Consider the following 20257-nt stretch of genomic DNA (forward strand, 5'->3'; position numbering starts at 1 on the left):
TTGTTCATTTAGCAGGCTATAAATACTGCTCCCCCTTTAAATTATTTAAAGCCCGCTAAAAATGCCCCATATGAATCAAGCGCTGTCACTCCAAGGATGTATGTATGTATATGTAAGTCTAGGTCGTCCTCTTTGAATATAAGCAGGACGTCTGCACTTGTTTGGGTTATTTAACTCTAATTATTTAATGATCATTTGGACACGTTTTTTAAAGCATATAATAATTCAGGACAGAGACGACCAATGCGATGAAAAACCAGATGAAAAATGTAGGCTTACACTTGAGGTCAGCTACGCCGAGTGAGGCGTGTCATAATGTCACCATCTGTTGACAAAACTGGGAGTTTGAACACTTGCCTTTAGATTAATTTGGAAAGCTGTTTAAAACTGGGACAGGAGGATGAAGTGGCCTCATATCAGGGCTTTACGTGTGGAAGAAAGCTCTCATTTTATCCAGTGACGCAACACAAACTTCAAATCTATCACCTAATATATCACGTCCAACCCCCCCAAGCCAGTTGAAAAACTGCCAGGTTTTTTATTCAGACGGGAGTAAAGGTCACCTGTGCGATAGGAAAGACTCATCGCAGCCTTTATGATATTATTTTGGGATGTCACATGAATCAAATCCTGCTCTGATACACCAGATTACAATAATCGTATTACAGTAGTGACATAACTGGATAACGATCAATTCATTTGATAAACATTGCATGTACACACACATACAGAAATAATCTAAACCTGTTATCTCTTGCAAAAACTTGACATTTACAGCCATCGCCTAGTTGCCTCTATTTAATGGGAGTGTTTAAATATGTGGCTGTGATACAGTCCTTGCTGTGATCACATATCCCCTACCTCTAGTATATTAGTCATTATCCACGTGCCATAACGTGATTACCATCTTGAACTGTTCCCGCTCCTCCCCTTCAATCCTTCAGTGTCTGTGCTGGCTCAATCGTAATGTAATGGCATTAAGACAATCCTCTGAGCCGCACAGGTTATTTTAAGACTCAGGTGTACAGTGCAAACGATACTATCAATCTGACTAATAGACAACGAGAAACATGACTGCTGCTTAAGCCAAGTTGAGTGGCTTCTGTAAAGTTAATTTTTTTGTAATCTTGTGTCTTCATCAGGGGAAATCTGCGGCCTCAACAGCATGTCCAAACTAGAGTGTTGTGCTTGTGTAAGACAGGGAGACAATCAGACAGGGGGGGATGAGGGGGAGGCACTGAGCCAAGGTGCAGCATGAGGAAACTGTATCATCTTGGCTCAGGCTGGCTCGCTCCTCTCTACAAACCCTGGTTAGAGGGCAGGCAGCTAGAGTTTCATGCACAGCTCTGTTCCCAGCTAATTGTCCTCGCTGATGCTGCTGCTGCACCACTGTGCCAGAAATGTCAGGTGCTTCCTCACCTGTCTCAATGACTCTTTCTTCACACCAATTTAACTACCCAGCTCAGAGCATTGCGTCTTATCTACCACAATGATCTGAGAGGAAAAAGCCCCAGAACGTGGATAGTGGCACTGCACGCTGGTTGATGATGTCAATGCCAGTGTCGTCATATTACCACCGGGCTCTGTCTGAGCAAGCTGCTTTGTGAAGGTATATAAGGTGAGAGGGTGTTCAATCCGAAAGTGCGTGCCGGACTGAGCTCTTGCGCAACAGACGTGCCAGGCGGTAGATCTGTAGTCGGTAGGTAGGAAGGCAATCGTGTTTATCCGCCTGAGAGGGAAAAAAATGAGAGGGAGGGAGCGATGTGGAGAGAGATGGAGCAGTCGGAGGGGGCGTACATCTCTGTAGTCGCTCATGGCTGGAAGGCTGGCAGCGGTACAAGCCTGCTGAACGCAACCTCTCTGTATTTAGGAGAAACGTCTTCACCTACACCGGGGATTTTGTTCATGTTATACAGCGGAGAAAGAGCTCTGAACCTGGACTAACGTTACACTTCTCCCTTGGCTAATTCGGCTTTTCCTAATCCTCACATCTTGCCGCAGAAGACGCCATCGGAGAGGAGCTGCACAGACCTGCAGGTATGTTTAATAAGAACGGATGGTCTTGAGATAACAGTAGTGGAGTGGCTGCTATGCGGCGATACTTTGCGCAGTGACGTTGCATCTACCTGTGCAGCAACGGTAATGTTACCAGCCGTCAGTTTAGGTTTACAAGCAATTAGCTGTTAACTTTACTTCTTTAACGTACCTTCGCATGTTTACCTGTACTTTGTTTCCTGAGTGGTAGGCAACCATGAACCTTAACTTGTCGTGAGGAAAGCAGAACACACCGTCAGATGACGCCTTCACGGCATCCTTCTGCCGTTAGGATAGTAACATAGCCTTACATTACACAATAACGTCTCACTGCTCTTCGTGACACACGGTGAATAACGTAATTCTATGACTGTAAATACATAAATAATACGTTAAACAGTCACCTTTATTAAAGTGGGACTCTTCTTTAATACATAAACAACTCTAGAGCAATAAGGTAGCAGAGTTTAAAGGGTCACGTTAAAGGCAACGTTTGTTGCTAACATGAATTTAAAAGTAAACATAAGTTACTAGGTTATATGTTAAAGCTAGTTAGCTTCTTAAACAATACCGAAAAAAAAGTTGGCCATATGATGATTGCACTAAAGTTGCAGGACAAATAAGGTTAATTATAAATGTATTACGAATTTTACAATTAGGCCCTTTTATTTTGTTCTGTTACAACCCCCTCACTAGTAATAGCTTGAAAATGGTCCTAGTTTGTGTTAACTACACTTAAAAGCCCACTTCAGTGTTAACCATGCGATTCAACCATGCAGCTTCTCGGGTTTCATTTGCATTGCAAATGTCCAAATATCCCAGGAAACTGAAGGGGATTGACAGTCTCAGGAGCAGAAATACCGGTAACTGAATTTACTTTGTTTAAACAGCAACAAGTAGGCTAGGTAACTATTTAACCATTTGACAACTGCTGGTATGTGCACCTCGTGTTGGGTGTCTGTGGGTGTGTCAAAGTGTGTTTACAGTATATTTACGACGGCAGTCACCTAAACACGTAGCTGCGGCACATGGAAAATATGGATTCACCTGTTTCCTCAACAGGACTTGAACGCATCCAGCAGTGAAAGGGTGCAAAAGGGGAGGAGGGGGGGCAGCTCCAATGCGCCTCTCACTAAAGAGAAAGATCTGCTCTCAAGTGCTACTAGATGTAACGCAGCGCCCCGCCGGCTGACTATGATTCAAAAGAAAAACAGCACACCCTAAATCATTGACAGTGAGAAAAGGGCGTACCCATGTGTAAAGCAGCTCAAGAGAGATTTACTGACTGACCGAGAAATTTGTTTTTTAAGATATAGCCTAAGGTGTAACAGGACAGGTGACGATCAACTCCACACCTTAGTATTTAGTGCCTTTTAGATATGTTTAAATCTTGTAAAATGAGTTATCAATCATCAATATATTTGGCCAGATACTTTCAGTCTGGCAGCACAGTTAAATATTAGGATACCTTCCAGTTAACACAGACATAACACACTTCCCAGAACAGACCGTCCTGAACAGAATAGCTTCGACAGAATGGAAAATAAAGCATAAATCACATGAAGCATAAACCCACTAAGCACTAGACATGATCTGTCCTTAAGCTCTTTTATGGCACTGGACCTTTCTGGCTGTGGTGTGATATAATGTTATATTCACAGCAGCCTACAAAACTGTATTTTTTTATGTACATACAATCTGTTTAGCTAATTTAGTGATTGCCAGACAACACACCACTTAACACAGCAGGCCTTTTATTGCATCCAGCTGTAACAGTGTGAGTCTTGGGTCTTGAAGTTGAGCTGTGGTTTACTCCCTGAACAGTCATGACTTGGGATGCCTGTAATCTGTTTTACGGAAAGTGTTTTTGTGGCTTGACGTGGTTTAGCAGCTGTCTCAATCACTCCCCAGACTTACTATCTCTCAGGCTGTTTCTGGGACTGTGTGATTGATCGATTAACGGCTATCCAGCGAGTCTGTGTGGATAATACAAGCTATCTGGTGAACGTTCTTACCATGGTCACCTATCATATGTAAATATGCGTAGCCTGAATGCGGAGGGCTGTCAAGAATGTGTGTTTGTGGTGGAGCCACAGTGCCGTTGAAATGCCTCACCCTTTCAGGCTGACCTTCAGCCTTTGATCTGTGGATCGCATAAAGGCGGAACATCAGTCAAAGATGTTTTGCGGCTCAGCACTTTTAAGCTGGACATCCTCTTCAACAGGGGATCAAAAGGCTCTACGATTGGTTCTGGAGCCTCCTCTCTTCTTATAGCGTGACCTCGCTGTGTGGTCGGCTGCCCCCGCTGGAGTTTTGACACCCCCCAGGCAGTGGCTCGCGACGAGAGAGAGGCATCTTTAACCCTGTTTGGTTTGTCTTAAGAGCTAAATGGATAGCTGAGGTAGAGGTGTAGAAGTTGGGTTACATCACATGGAAAACTTCCTTGAGAATCTATAAGCTCATACATCTCCTGATATATAAATCAACGTCATAGCTTAGTGTCTGTCTTATTTGATTATTTAAATACGGTAGCTATGATTGAAATGAGTAAGAGAATATTATGAGAGCTGTTTTCAATCCATATGTTATTTCAAGGTGTGGAATTTGTAACGGTCAAACCGGCGACCTCCCCCACTACCCCGCATACCAAGTTAACCACACATACTCCCATTTCTCCCCTCTCTCAGTTTCTCTATGTGTCTCACGTACTCACAAATTCACATACATACACGGCTCCACAGTCTCACCTCTCCCCCTACATAGCGCAGTACAAACAAGTTACACATCTGCATGCCGAGGAATATTAACTGCTCTGTCGGGCTGAGGGACCGTTGCAGTGCAGCGGACCACAGAGACACACAGCTCTCTGCTGGTTTATTCCAGTCTCTCTCTGTCTTTCCCTCTTCTTCTCCTCTCTGCCAATCTTTACTATTCCCTTATCTTTGCTCCCTGTGTCTGTCCATTCGTGCTGTCACTGCAGAAATACTGCTTCGTCTTTGTCACCTTGTAATCTGATTCTTACTGTCTATTTCTTGTCATTTTCTTCTTTTACTTTCTCCTGCTCCTCTCATGTTCTTCCTTTTCGTCCATTAACAAGCTTTTCTTCTCAGCCGAGAGCCCCTCTGGTCATGAGTGACTCTGACAGTTAAATCCTGCTCATTAGGGAGCCACCTTGACATTGGATACAACGTGTCAACTCAGGTCTTGGTTACTTGGTCAAAGACTCATAATCTCGTGCACTGACACGAAACACAAGCATGTGAACACACATAGTCACGTATACTGATGGAGACTAGGGATGTAGCATTTTTAGCTAAGCTAGCCACCACTTTGGTTCATCTTTCTTAACAACGATTGGTTTAATTGCCTTGAAACTTTTTACAAACTATTAGGGTTGGCATTTAAGTGTATGAGCTAATGTTCTACCAACTTTTATTGGATTGTCTTGAGATAAGGTACACACATTCATGTTCCTGTCTTTTTATTTATCACCATGATCAGGTACAAATATTATGTCTAAATAGTAACATTTCTATTAGCCTTAGCTGTATTAGCACAAGTGCTACTAGTGAATGTTGGCATGCCGACACTCTCAACAAAAATAGTGAACATAGTACAGATTATTAGCTTGTTAGCATACCAACTCTAGCATTTAGCTCAGATCACCCCCGTGTCCAGGTACAGCCTGACAGAGCTGCTAGCATGAGTTGAATTTTGTCATGTTTTAATATGTTTTCAATTCTTGAACAAGACTAGGTCAAAACCTAATATGTGGCTGACTGCATCAGGTCAATGTGCGCTTTTGTGGGCAACACTGGAAGCGTGGTGTTTGCGGGGCGGCTGCGGGATGTGTTCATTTTCATTTGATGCATGAAAACAGCTGTGCCGTCACGATGCTGGCGTGACACGTGCGCCGAAAATGTAGTGTATAGGAGGCTCGCCGCGCGGCTCTCAGTCAAAATACACAGTGAAAATGATTTGTGATGGGTCCTATTGATGTCCGACAGCAATATTAACATCTCTTTCTGTCGTTAAAGTCACAGGCTTGGAGAGCAGTGTTGCTAGAGCTTCTAGCCCAATTACAACTCAAAACCAGCCCAAATCATAACCTTGCCAGAAACCTGTGTAAAACCATAAAACAATCACATACGCAATAGAAAACAGATCATAAGCTTACAAAGCTTCATATCTGCATCAAATAACCAAAGGTAAAATGTTAGATAAATATGCTATCGCAACACAAATCGAGTGCAGTTAGGCAACCAAGTACACAAGATGCGAAATGCAACCCTGGCATCGCGGTGAAACCACAATAAAGTGATCAAATACTGCCATGAAACAGAAAACTATAGGATTGCTGAGGACTGCCAAAATCAAACATAAATATACAAAAAATATGAATAAATGGATATGCCATTAAATGGACCAAAACATTATCAAATGTGACTTAAATTGAAATTTCTCATTTAAGAAATGTAAAAAGAAGATTTATGTCACATTGTCAATGATAATGATGTCAAAGTGAATAGGTCCTTCCCTTATTCATAGGATTGAATACAACTCATGTCAATCATATGGGTAAACAATGATGAGTGGAAACAACAAAATTGTTTGGTGTTCAAAAACCCGCCAAATGTTGACAGAAGCAGCCAAAAATTCACCTGCCAGCCCGACGCTACTTTTCCCAGCCCAAGGTCAGTCAGTCATATACAGACCCATGTGTAGGGCTGACCCCGGCAAAAATGCTTGTATTATATTTGGTATCAAAACCAAAACAGTCCTTATTTTGATATCTTACTCGGAGGATATGAGCATTTTTTTCTCCAAAGCCTTTTTCATTTTGAAAATAAAGCCATATTTCTTGAGGTTGTTGCCTAAACTGAAGATTACAGATGTGACAAGACACTAAAATGCTATCTTTCAGTATCTGAACATGTTTCCATACTCTGCTTAAGACACATTTTGGTCAGTGAGGCCTCACATCCAGTCCTTATGGAGACAAGTGTACATTACACCAGCCTCTGTTGGAAAGACACAGGTCCTCCTGTCCACAAACAGACTCGTGTCTGCCCTTGGAAACATTCACATAAATTGATGGAAAAATTTCACCGCCAGACTTTTTACAATCTGGCAGAGAAGAGGGAGAACATTTGAAAAAAAAGGGGAGATTCTCAAGTGTCCAAACAAACTCCCTCGGCCTGGCTCCTTTTGTGAAGTACGGACATTTGCTGGTCATGTTGACACGTGCGTGTCAACATGACATCACGATTATAAAGATAAACAGATTAGTAGCAGCTAATGTACTGAGTCATGTTATTGTATAAGCAGTCGATCTATACTGTGGGCAAGGAGTTTATAGTAATCTTCAGATTGCTGCTTGCAGCTGCAATATTAGTTATTATCCGTTGGCATTTCCTGCTCTGGATAAAGAACGTATTGTGCGAGAGAGAGAGAGTGACGACATCTACACAACATGCACTCCCCACTGCAAATATAACATAGAGTGATGTGTCTCTCCGCCCCGAGGAGCGGAACATGATAAAAATACTCGCACTGACCCCGCACCCATCTGCCTTCTCCCTCTGGGACCATCACAGAGGGACGTGCTGTCTTAATACTGAGCATGAGCGTCTGTATTTTACTCACTGTTGCAAGAGACGTAGCATGTAGTGGGCTTCAAGCGTGCAGGCTTCTATTCAAGGCGAACTGATTTCAGATCTAGTATTTGTAGTTGCCTGTTCCTGGCTTGTGATTCAGACTGCTTAGAGGAGCTGCCAATCAGCTTAATTTTACTCCATTTGTATTAGCTTGATAGAAAATTAAGGTCATATTTTATAAATCCAGCCAAATATTGGACAGCTGCCACCGCGTGTGTGCCTGCGTGTGTGTGCTTTGGCCCGTGTGGAGAGATGAGATTAATGATGACAGCGTTTCCAAAACAGCAGCGGCGTGTTTCTATCCCCTCACTAAATCTTATTCGGCCTCTTTCGTCACAATAATCTCTTCTTAATACAAATACATAGACTGAGTCATATTGTATCACTGTGGGTTAAGATAGTGGAATGTTTACTACATGCTATTTCAGGTTGTTTATCCGTGGCTGCCAGAGACTTCGCACCTGCCTCCTAAGCTCAGAGGAAAGGTGAAGCGGGGCTCTGTTTCTCCGCATGCCTTCCTGGACAGACCACCGTGTCTCCGCTTGGACCACAACAAAAGCCTGCTTATCCTGAAATACAGTTTCCTCGTGACTCTCCGTCTTTGTCTCAAAATATTCTGCTTCTTCTTCTGTCAGTTTCTATTAACTAGCCGTCCCCACATCCTCCAAATTTACAGCCTCCAACGCTTCTCTCAGTCTTAATGTCTGTCACAGATTGCCTCAGCTTGTCCTCCCTCCCTCCGTTGTCAGCTTCATTACCATCATCATTCCTCCTCCACCCTTCCATCTCTGTCTTTCCCCTCTTGCCTGCTTTTCTGCGTTATCTCCGCATTCTCCTATCCACCTTATCTTCATGGGCTCTCTTTCAACCCTCGCCTAGGAGCATGCTGTCGGGACGGTGTTGTAATAACTCCAGTTAAATGAACAAGATGGGAACAAGAGGAGTAGAAAGAAAAAGGGGAAAGAACAGGGATTAATCAGATGTTGGTTTGGCGAACAGCCGACTAGACCGGGAGTAGAAGAGGTGGCTTGGACAGGAAAGAAAATAAACACTGCAGCTTCTGTGAGTAGGTGGGGATTGAGATAGACTACCGCCTCTATTACTGTACTCATGGACACTTTTTCTCTGCAGCTGCTCTTGTGTAACAATATAAACACAGTTAAAAGGAAAACAAAACACTGGTGAATACAAGACGAGCTCCAAAGATTTGTGTTTTTGTGCTCTTATTTCCTCAAATACCTTCAGTATGATCTGTGACTTCCTGTGGCGACTGACCTCTTGCGCTCACACGTACTTAAACATATTCTTTCCATTCACTCGCGCAGATTTCTCACATCTTACATGTGTTCATGAGCACGAAATGCACATGCCAGCCATAGTGTGCAGCTGCAGTAAGTTCTCAGGGAGCTAGCGGCTGTGAATGGACCGCAGGTGAGTCATAAGCAGCAGAGTGAATTCTCCCATAGCCACTGATTTCTGTTTCCTGTGCATTCCCTCCTCCTGTTTCAGCTGAAGTTTCAAGGTCTCAAGGTTATCTCCCGCTGTGAGTCATACATAGAAACTAGTGTGAACAAGGGAGGTTCATGTTAGTCAGATAGTAAAATAAAAGGGGTGTTTTTTTGATAAGAAGGGCATGTTGAGGAGGGGATGCGACCGGCAGCTGTTTAGCTACATGACTCGCAGGATTGCGTAATCCTCAAGGGCCTGGGGGTTCTCTCCGTGTCAGTGGGCGCTCGGAGCTTCGCCTCGCTCAGTGTTACAGCTGCCGGCCCCTGGCATCCATGACTCAAACACAACTGAAAGGGGAACAAGAGGAACAAAAAAACGTACGTCTCTGGAGGAGAAAAAAAAACTGCTAATCATCCAAAGAACATTTTATGGCAGAGATAGCGAGGAAAAAAAAGTTAATGTGCCCATCTGTTACAGAGGGAAACCATCTGCAGATCATTTTTTTGTCTTGATGATTTTGTTGGTGCTTCTTGTTATATAACTAAGATGCTGGACTCTTGTCTTTGTGTGCGTCAGTGTGTCTCGTCATATGTGCCATGTATTCTGAAACCATACACCTCACCACACCCTGTGTGTCCGCTGGTGTCGTGCTGCTGAAACCTTGTGGGAGTTTCACTGACCTGCCCTCTGAATCAGCAGAGCAAGGCTACAGCGCTCCTAAAATTAGACATCATTGTACATTCTTAAAAATGTCAGTATTTCATGAATTAACCTGCTAATTAGCGTCTGAGCTTAACGAGGCTGTTAGCTGTATTTCTGTACATGCTTTGCATACTTTCAGTGCTTATTGTGTTTGTATGAGGTTTGTTTTACTTCATGAAATGTTTCTCCTTTTTTTTTCTCTGCCAACAGAAGCACAGTAGAAGGATGGTGTGACACAGACGGACAGCTAGAGGGACCAGTCACTGCTGACCACTCAGAGGCAGACCATGGCCACGTCTGTCCTTTTCCTTGGCTTCCTTCTCTCCCTCCTTTATCCTTCACATGCCCAGACCATTATTGGCTCTTCCTCCTCCTCCTCTGTTTTAAACCTCCCTATTAATGCTACACCTCAGCCAACCAGGCAGAGTCCTAGATTCTGGCCTTCTTATCCTCCCAGAGGGCGCAGTGATGTGCCTGTCAGAGCTACAGCCCCGGATAGAGTGACAACTACGGACACAGTGACACAGCAGCAAAGGATATCCCGTCCTACTGCACAATCCACTTCTTCTTTTATATCTGCCCTCTCTAAAAAGAACCTCAGCGGGCCACTTTTAACTCAACCAACTGCCTCCAGGCCTAGGACTGATACAGCTAGCCTAGCAATGATGGCAGCGAGTGCAAAAGGAGATGCTACTACAAAAGGCTCAACTCCCCCTTTGCCCACTTTTCCCTCTGCTGTCCTTGAGTCTGCAGTGGTTACGCCTGTGACAGCAGAAAATCCAGAGAGGGAATCTGTCAAAGATACAGAGGATGATGATGATGATCCACAGGGGTTGGGATCAGGTAGCAGTCCCACTGTGAAGGAGGAATCACCTGTTCCTCCGCCAACACTTGGTGATGAAATGGCACAGTATCGGCCACAAGCACAGACTGCAACATCTAAAGTTTCTGATGTGAAAACACCAACACCAGACAGTCAGACTGCAAACCCTCAACTGCTGACAACAGACAGTAAAATCTCTACGACGCCACAGACTGAGACCAGAGCCACACTATCTCCTGTGGTAACGCAGACGACACCTCGGACAGCAGTGTTATCAGGTGAGAAACCCAATACACTAGAGTGAATGCTCCATGACGGTAAGATTTGAGGTGCTTTTCGACAGCAGGAACTTTACCCAGGAACTAGGAACCTTTTCAGGAACTCTGTGCGATTCGACAGCAGGAACTAAATTTAGGTCTAAATTTAGTTCCAGGGTAATTGACTTACCCTCTGATAAGTCCCTGCTCAGGGGGTAGTACTTTCAGGACCTTTTGGGGCAGGGCCTGCAGTGCTGATCGTTTCTGATTGGTCGAGTACTCACGGTTTTATTCGCCCACTCGGGCTGCATGCTATTGGAAAAAAAACATACATAGCATTATCTTTATGTTAGTTCTGCAATATTTATTGCGATATTAATACATACAGGAAATAATACCAGGTGAATGCAGTGTGTTTTCATGTCCATATGAACAATTAACAATCATATTTCTTATTATTTGGGACTTTTAAGTTTATTTCCCTCTAACATAACCCCCCCATTTTACTTTCTTCACTCTTGATTCAGACTGATACCCTTATCCGTTTATGTAGCCAAAGCATTAACCGGCACCGGGACGAGGTGCCGCTGTTGCACGAAACAGAAACGGACAGTTCACGAAGCGGACGTGCCACGGAGTGTTAACTTTTAGCAGTTACACCGGCAGCACAGGCACAGCGTGAGGTTGTGTGCGCCAACAGGAAGTAGGAGACGCGAGCTTTCGTGCTCAATGAATCCATTTGCAAAGCAATAAAGCACGATCAAAAACAACACACGTTGAATCTCCTCCATGCTAACGGGCTAACTGTAATGTTGCACAAATGATGATACCTTCTTCTTCTTTGAGTTTTAATGGCAGTTGGCAAACCAGCTTAAAGGTACATTACCACCACCTTCTGGACTAGCGGTGTAGTGCAGTTACTTTCAATGCTTCTCCATCGTCATTGGGCTGATTTGCATCGTCTTCCCGGGACTTTAGGCCGCCGTGGAAACGCAGACAGCAATGGGCCACAGGAACCATTTAGTTCCTTGAAGAGAAGTTCCTGAAGCTAAAAGTTCCTGGTACTTTTGGTCGAAAAGCACCTTTGGTTGGTGTCAAAATCTTAACATGATGTCACACGTGTCTTTTCCACCATTTTTCTAGGTGAGCTGACAGCAAACACGCCTTCCACAGTCAGAGTTATTCCAAGGCAGGACTCTACTGATGTGACATCACCCCAACCGACGACTAACAACAATGGCTCAATGGATAAACCGGCACAGACTGCAGGACAACCAGTTACGCCCAAAAGCAGTTCAAATGTAAAAACCACGACACAGCAAGTGACAACCACAGCGACAACTAGTTCTCTTACTACACAAGGGGCTGTAAAAACTTCCTTCAAAACAGCAAATCAACCCAACAAAACAACAGAACTTGGAAGAAATACATCGAGCACAACCATACAGTCGCCAAGGACAGGTAAGAAATAAGCGCCCTGTGCTCTGTGTTTTGCTAGTTGACTAGAATGGCCTTCATCCTTTGATAATTTGAAATGGAAATGTTTGTGCAGCTGGGACGTCTTGACTGGAAGAATCTGGAAACGGCTTCAAAGGGGGGGAAGAAACAGAGAAACTTTTCCATGGAAAGTGGGGTGGTAGATGTGTGGGGTAGACACAGGGAGGGAAGAGAGTATGAGCAGGAGGTGAAAGGGAGGGTTCAAAAGGGGGCGGATAGAATCGAAGCCAGGCAAAGAGAGATAGACAAGGAGGAGAGTCGGGTCTGAAAAAGAGACTGTCGGGAATACAGATGAGAGAGTGGATGGGGTGGGTGAAAGTGTGGTGCAGGAAAGGTACAAGCGTAGAAATGCAGGGAGTGGGGATGGTAATGAAATCCAGATGCACAGAGAAAGAGATGAAGGGAGGGGAAAAGTAGAGGAAAAAGGAAAAGCATGACACATGGGGTAAATGAGGCAGTCACTAAGAAACCATGAGAAAAACATCTTAATGTCATTCAGGCTCTGTTGTTCCATGAGCACATTTAAAGTGTTCAAGTAGGTTTCTTGGCCTGCATCCATGTCAGTACTAGTTTGTACTGTATGCATACAGTATATGTGTCCACATTTGGATATGGGTCATAAATGAATGTGTGTCCTTTGAGATGGAACAGGATATTTATTTTAGTAGTTCTTCGCAACATGTGGACATATAAGGCAGCGTAAGCAGTGCGACTCAAGGGTAGGGGCAGGTTTAAATGTATCCAGCTGTGAAATCTGATCAGCACATCTGGAATGTGTCTGGATCTTGCTCCTGTAAGAAAAAAAAGTTTGAGGGAAGGAAGTAAAACATACCTTTATGTAAATAAAGAAGTGTGTCTCTGATCTGCATGCAGTCTGCAAGTTAAACGGTGTGTGTGCGCGTGTGTGTGATACGAGGGTCGGAGCGAGGGAGGGGGGCCAGGAAGCGAAACACATGTTGGAGTGAGTCATTAGTCAGTGTGTCAGCTTTATGGATGTCTTCTGCGGGGTGAGGATGGGCTTTAAGTCCTTTAAAAGCTGATGACTTGAGAGTTTTACCACTGATTATGTTGTTTCACCATCCATCAAGTCAACACGTGGATTCCTTGGAAATAATTCGACATAAATACCTTCTTACAATCACTTTTTCTGAGTACCTCATGACTCAGTTTCTTTTTGTGCTTCTTGTCTTTCAATAAAATATGTAGCAAAATGATTCACGTGAAGTCGCGGTGCTCATTCAGTCCCTGTGTGTTATGTTATGTTGAGCTGTGTTATCCTGACTGTAAGTTCACAAAGCTAATGGTGATGAATGGCACCGTGATTATAATGGTGTTGGGTGTTCCCAGGGTGTTGCAGGAGGATAAGGTGGAGTGCCTTGAACAAACAGAAGTGTGTGTGATTATGAGAAAATAAGAAAGAGGCAAACAGAGAGACAAGAGATGCCACATTGTCAAGGTGTCTTTTCCCATGACCCATGTCCTTTATTGTATGTTTAATTACTGATCTTACATGATGTAACTTGACCTTTAGCGCCATGAAAGATGCCATTAAATCCAATGTGTTTTTTATTGGGTAGTTAGATATTGTATGATGAGAATCTGAAGTGATTGAGAGTTTCCTTGTTCATGGATGCATCGTGACACCGTTTGGTGTTACGTCATTTAGATGTTTTTTTAAATTACATAATATAATTAGGAAACATAATCACCACTCAGTTGCTTAAATTAGTTTTGTCCAGCATATTGTGTTTTTTTTTATGAAGATGTGGTGGCTGGATTTTGTCATACTAAGATTGTTATTCAATTGTTTTTTATGAGTGAATACCCTTTTCTAGATATTCCTTTTACAATACTTTGATGGAAATCAAAACAACACCTTATTAGACTTTGGCTTGAATATGTACTATAACATTGCCCATTGTCCACAGCATGTGTGCTGTTATAAGCTGATATATTGTGCCTTGTTTTTTTGTTTTACATGTGCAGGCTTATGTGCCTTTTTGAGTACATATATATGATTTCTGTTTGACAAAGGGGCACTGTCTGCAGTTTAGATCCATTATTTCCATAATAAGCCATGTTTTGGGATATAATGTTGCAGCTCACGGGTAGCTGCACAAACCTAACCTAAACTAACCAGGCATAAGAGGAGAGAGATTTCATATGAATTTAAAAATACAATTTCATGAGATTCTTCAAGTTGGCTCATCGGATGAGACATTGTCTTTATGCTTGTTATAAATAGACCTGGAACAATGTGTCTGTGCGGAACTGATTAGGTTACAATCATGAACTGAGAGGCCTAGATGATTCTAGCCCTGATTCTGACGGTGAGCCACAGCCCTCTAGTGGCTCTAAAATAGTATTTCATGTACTTTCATACTATTGCCATGCTATTCAAATGAAGACATTAAGGAAGAAGTTGACCAACAACATTTGAGTTTCATATTCAAAACTGAAAACCTAAACTCTGTTTCTCTTTTTTAGGGACCTCTTCCTTCCTTGCCACCGGAATCGTACCTGTTGCCCGAACAAGATTAAGCCCTACGTATCAGACTGGGATTGTTCAGAGGAACCGCTCCATACTCTTAGGACATCCTCATCAAGCTCCCCACTCTACTTCAAATCCAGCCCCCTCTCCTGGCACCAATCCCTCCCCTAATGCCACACTTCTGTACTGGGGTGACCTGAGTCGAACTCTGGCTTTTGCCTGGGAGCTGCATGTCTATGGCTCAGCGAGCCTCTTCCTCCTCCTGTTTGCTGGAGCTGCTCTCGGCCTCACCCTGTCACCTGGTGCAAACTGTCCTCATCGGGGAGCTCTTGCACTTGCCAATGCTCTATTGTTTCTAGTTGGCGGCCTTAGGGCAGCTCTGTTTCTAATTGACCCTTATGGCACAAGGAAATTCCTCCCTCGCCCCGCAGTTGCAGCCCTCTACAACTTGCCTCTACACCTGCTTGTGTGGACACAGGCTGCCCTCGCACTGCTCGCAATGAGGGCGAAAGGAGTGAGTGTGTTACCTTCGACTATGGAGCGTCCCCCTCTGGTGGCTGTGTTGGCTGTGTTGCAGTGTACCCTGCTCCTAGCAGCGGATCTGCTTTCCCCAGCCCTGTCCCCCTTGGTGCCGGTCACCCTTCAGGTCCTGTCAATATGCTGGGGTCTGGCTATCTGTCTGGGCTTCCTCTGCTATGTCTTTCCACGCTTACGCTGCCCTCCTAATCCCTACCCTGGTGCCCCTGAAGAAGCCGGGAGGAAGGCTTGGACAGGGAGAAGGAGGATGGGGGTGAGCCTGGGAAGAGTGCTTGCGGTGTGTGCAGTTCTAGGGGCTCTGTGCTGTGGGCTGCATGTTTATGCCACTTTGTGGCTCTATGGACTTCTAGGGAACTGGACAAGCTTCAACTGGGGATGGTGGCTGGTTCACTTCTGGGCTCGTCTCCTTGAGCTGGCCTGGGGGTTTTCTCTCCTTGTCCTGGGTTCCTGGGTGTTCTGGAGGCCTCATGGATGCCGGGGAAGAGAGGATTCTGGACCAGATGGAAGAGTAGCTGGAGACCTGCCATCCCCAGGTCAATCTGCTGGCTCTCCTCAAAGACATACTTGCTGGTCCAAGATAGTCCAGAGTCTGAGGGGGAAGCCCTGTAGAAAATCAGAAAGCAATGGGGTTGGAGGAGGAGGAGGAGGAGGACCCGGGGAGGTGCCTAACAACTGGGCTGGCCAGGAGCGCCCAGGAGCTGACATCAGCAAGAGTCTCATCAGGAATCAGAACCATGAGCAGGCCACTGCCCAGCCACGCTGCGTCAAAGACAGCAACAGGGGACGCAACCATAGGGGACACTCTGCAGAGCGAGGCATATCGGATGCCTCCACGGGGTCTCTGCTCAGACTGCAGGCATTTGGAGGGCCCCCGCAGCGCTCGGTGAGTGGCAGTCTGGATCAGGAAAGGGACACTTCCCTGTCCCTTTATGAGTTTGATTTGAGGCCCCCATCTCCCATTGACCTGACCCGCAGCATTGATGAGGCTCTGCACAGGGAGCACCTAATCGAAGGAGGGAGCTTGTTCCATCCTTTGAACCATACCTCACAATCCCCCTCCCCGGGCTCAGGGATCAGCCAGGGGCCTTGGCTCCGCAGGAACAGTGATCCACAGCTGCTATCCGAGAGCAGCGATGCCCCTACAGAGTCTTCCATGCCATTAGGGGGCAGCGTTCTTAGCAGTGTGCCTAGCAGGCAGGTGACTGCTCCCCCAACACCCTCTCACCAGGGTCACAGGTGGGCTGGGAATGGTGTAGGAAGTGTCCCTTCATCAGTGTCCTGCCCTGTGTCTCTTCGTCCCTCAAGAACATCAACAGGTAATCTGGGGGACGATGGAGTTGATGACACTCGGCCATTCATCACCCCAGACTCAGAGAGGGTGCGGGGCAGGGCCGGGAGACCTGTTGGTTCACGTAGTTACCTGGAGGTTAGCCGACATGAAGACTCTGCCAGTGTCAGCAGTGAAATTATTGATCTATGAACCAAACCAGGGACAAGAGGACCAATGACTGCACATCAAACACACCAATTTAACAAATCCTGACAAAGACTTTCTTCAACAAATATTGGGATTTTTTCCCCCACTGAACTGTCTAAAAATGAATTATTTTTAGAAGAGGGAAATACTAAAGAGTCTCCACTTGTCTTTTACCTTGTTAAAGGGTTTAACAGCTGTGTTTGTGAAACAGATATGGTACACCTTTTACTCTGGGAGTAAAGCTGGGTGATATAGCACAGATAAACAAAAACACTCAGATCTCTTCCCATCTCTTTTCACACATTATCTTCCTGCATTTCTTGTCCTGTCTTTCTCTCAAACACGATACAAATGCACAACATCAGTATGACTTCAAATATACAAGGATCGTACTTTTATTCAACATGGCTCTACAGGTCGGTAGGTCCCCTTTCTGTTGTTTCTGTGAAAGAATGTCTGCATCGCAACAAGTGTGATTTTCATGGCTATCAAAGTGTTTATTTGCTGTCTTCCATACTTTTCAATTTGGTTTGTGATGTAAAGATGTGCCATATAAGATTTGGTTGGTTCTGTGCTATTTTTATGATTCTATAAACCTGTTTGTTGGGATGAACCCTCTTTAGTGTCTTACCAGTATCATAGTGACTCAGATAAGGATTACTCCTTCTAAGCTCCTAACATGCTGTTCTCTTATTTGTGTCCAGTCTGCATTGTATGCTGATGTTAAGCTGGTTACATAAATAGACAGGTAGTAAACAACAGGCAGACACGCAGACAAATAGAAACACGTGAAGTGTTGCTGCGGCTTTTAGCTGTAGTTGAAATTGACTTCAAATTGAGCTTCAAGCATTCATCTACGAGATTTAAAGTAGGACAAAGCTTCTGCAAACAATATTTATGCACCATTTAAGCCTCTGACTGCATTTCTATAGAATTTGACCACGCATATCAAACATAATCATGATCCTATCATTGCATTGAAAAAAAATTGGACTTTTTTAATGTGTTAACTATTAAAAAGTTGCACAGCTTTGCAGGGCTGCACCTCACAGGACTGGCTTGGCATGAACCTCAGATATAACTGACCTTACACAATAACAGAGCACTTAACTGTTAAGCCTGAGCACTAGACTGAAGTATTTTACTACTTAAGAGGAAAATATATTTCAATTATATGATGTATAAGCAACAATGTAAATAATGTTATTTTTGATGTTCATAAATAAAGGTGTATTTCAAACATAGGTGTAGTTCTTACTGTGAAAGACAATCTAAAGAGGTTTTGCTTATGTGTCTGAGCTGTGCAGACAAACTGTGGCCTGTTTAGGAAATGCAGAGCTGTGAGATTTAATACTTGACTGCAATGGGTATGTCAAGGACTTCCTGGGCTATTATAAGGATTTCTATGATGTTATGCAAAATGAAAAATTTGTGGTGAGGATCAGCAAGACTTTTGGATTCTTTATTTTTTATTAAATAATGATAAATGATTGGAAATACAAAGACAAAACATGGAATCATATTTAGTCCATTGATTAACTTTGAACCTGTGTGGAGATCCTTAAAATAGCCTGGTGGTTCTTTTCTCACTTTTACATTTGAAACGTTTTGTTCCAACATGAGATCTAATTTTTTTTAATGGCCTCTCATATAAGTTATTATAGAATGTTATTTTTGGTGAGTGTAGCAAATACATAATGATACATTCCAAGAAGTGACTTTTTTCTAAAACATTATTTCAGGATAAAACTAAATGTAGGCCTCTGTCCCTGATGAAAGCAGTTCCATTACTTACTTTCCAGTCTAAGGTGACCAGTACCTCCCAGTGATGTGAGATGCTTGACTTGTTTAGTATTTCAAGTACAATGGCCTTATGTTGTGGTCTACATTCCAATGAACCTATAATATTTCATTATATGGTACTCGCCGTTACCTCTCCTTTTTGACCAGGGTGTTACCTCCAACGCCCGTAGTGTTGTCCCCTTCACAACGCAGTACGTGCCATAGAAATTACAATATTGTGCCCCCTCCCGTTTGTAGTCACAGTGCAAAAGTACAGTGTTAGATTCATATGTTTATTATGCTCATTGGATTTTTGTTCTTGTATTTCTGGCTGAATTTCATGTCTTGATTTCAATAAAAACAAGAAAACACCCTCATTATTATTTCTGTTAATTTATTTTATGATTTAATGAAGTAAAAAGAATTATATAAAAATCAAACTTAATTAAGCTGGTGTATGTCAAGCAGGGTCATTAACCAGCTTTCTGTGTTATCAAAACTTAATTAAGTGAGGTCCAGTATGTCACTGCAGACAAGTAGGCCTAGATAATTTGAAGATAAATATCTGCCTTTAAAGGCACACAGTAGCGCTGGATATCTGAATCAGAAAAGAATAAGATAAAATAGTTTTTAAAAGTCTAATATGGCTATAAGTTAGACTTAAAACTGGTTTTAGTGAGAATGAGGATGGTGCTGTTATTGGTATGTTAATGTTCAAAACTAGCATAACAGAAAATCCCATCAAATAAAAAACCAAATGATCATATAGACTACACCATGGACACTGTTGTTACCCTTAAATTACTGCCTTTGATAAGGACACTGAGACATGTTCATAACTGATTGCTAATGTTATCTGAGTAGGCTACATGCGATAAATTGCAAAGCTGATCAAGTGACTACTCATGTCTGAAGTAGTCCTGTCTAACTTCTGCTAAAATAAGAGGTTGGATGTGTATATCGCATGTTGGGAAATCAGGTTTTATTTTAGGGCGTAGAAGTAGATGTGAAATGGGAAAACACTCTCATGTCGTGTCAATGCCAAAGCTTACAGCCAGCAGCTAGTAAGCGTAGCACAACGACTGGAAGTAGCTAGCCTGTTTCTTGTCAACATAATCCGCCCTGACAAAACCTCTAAAACTTACCAGTTGTCAAAGTTATACTGAATGTTTTTTGTATACTCCACACAAAAACTAAACCTAAGCAGATTGTTCTTTATACACCTCTGTTTTTGTGTGGGTTAAACAAAAATGTAATCCCTATCCCTTTTGTTAGCACTGGACTGAGCGAGGCTAGCGCTCCTGGCTGTAGCCCTTTTATTAAAATTTTAAATTATTCCTTGAATAAGTATTTTATTAATGTTGCATGACTGCATTATTAAACTTTTGAGCTTCTAAACAACAGCAAGGTTCATTTGTACTTCCAGCTAAAGGTACAGGGCTCGTTTTTTTTTTATTATTATGACACCAGGGTTTAGACACCAGGTTTACAACAAACTATTTTTTATGCGTGCAACAAAATAATATAAAACTCAGTCATCTAAATCATTCC

At 43.3% G+C, this 20257-nt stretch overlaps 1 protein-coding gene across 1 annotated transcript; it reads left to right on the plus strand.

Annotated features, from left to right (window-relative positions):
* The first annotated feature begins 1627 nt into the window (after nucleotides 1-1627).
* LOC138590310 (proline-rich transmembrane protein 3) lies at nucleotides 1628-19084 on the plus strand. The gene is made up of 4 exons (XM_069660922.1): nucleotides 1628-2037; nucleotides 10053-10943; nucleotides 12066-12383; nucleotides 14907-19084. The coding sequence occupies exons 2-4, from the start codon at nucleotides 10130-10132 to the stop codon at nucleotides 16925-16927; spliced, it is 3153 nt and encodes a 1050-aa protein (XP_069517023.1). The 5' UTR covers nucleotides 1628-2037; nucleotides 10053-10129; the 3' UTR covers nucleotides 16928-19084.
* The last annotated feature ends 1173 nt before the right edge of the window (nucleotides 19085-20257 follow it).

The sequence above is a fragment of the Semicossyphus pulcher genome, unplaced genomic scaffold, assembly GCF_022749685.1.
Source record: "Semicossyphus pulcher isolate SPU_LCO1_2020_fin unplaced genomic scaffold, fSemPul1.0.p SCAF_13, whole genome shotgun sequence".
In the NCBI taxonomy this organism is placed as follows: domain Eukaryota; kingdom Metazoa; phylum Chordata; class Actinopteri; order Labriformes; family Labridae; genus Semicossyphus; species Semicossyphus pulcher.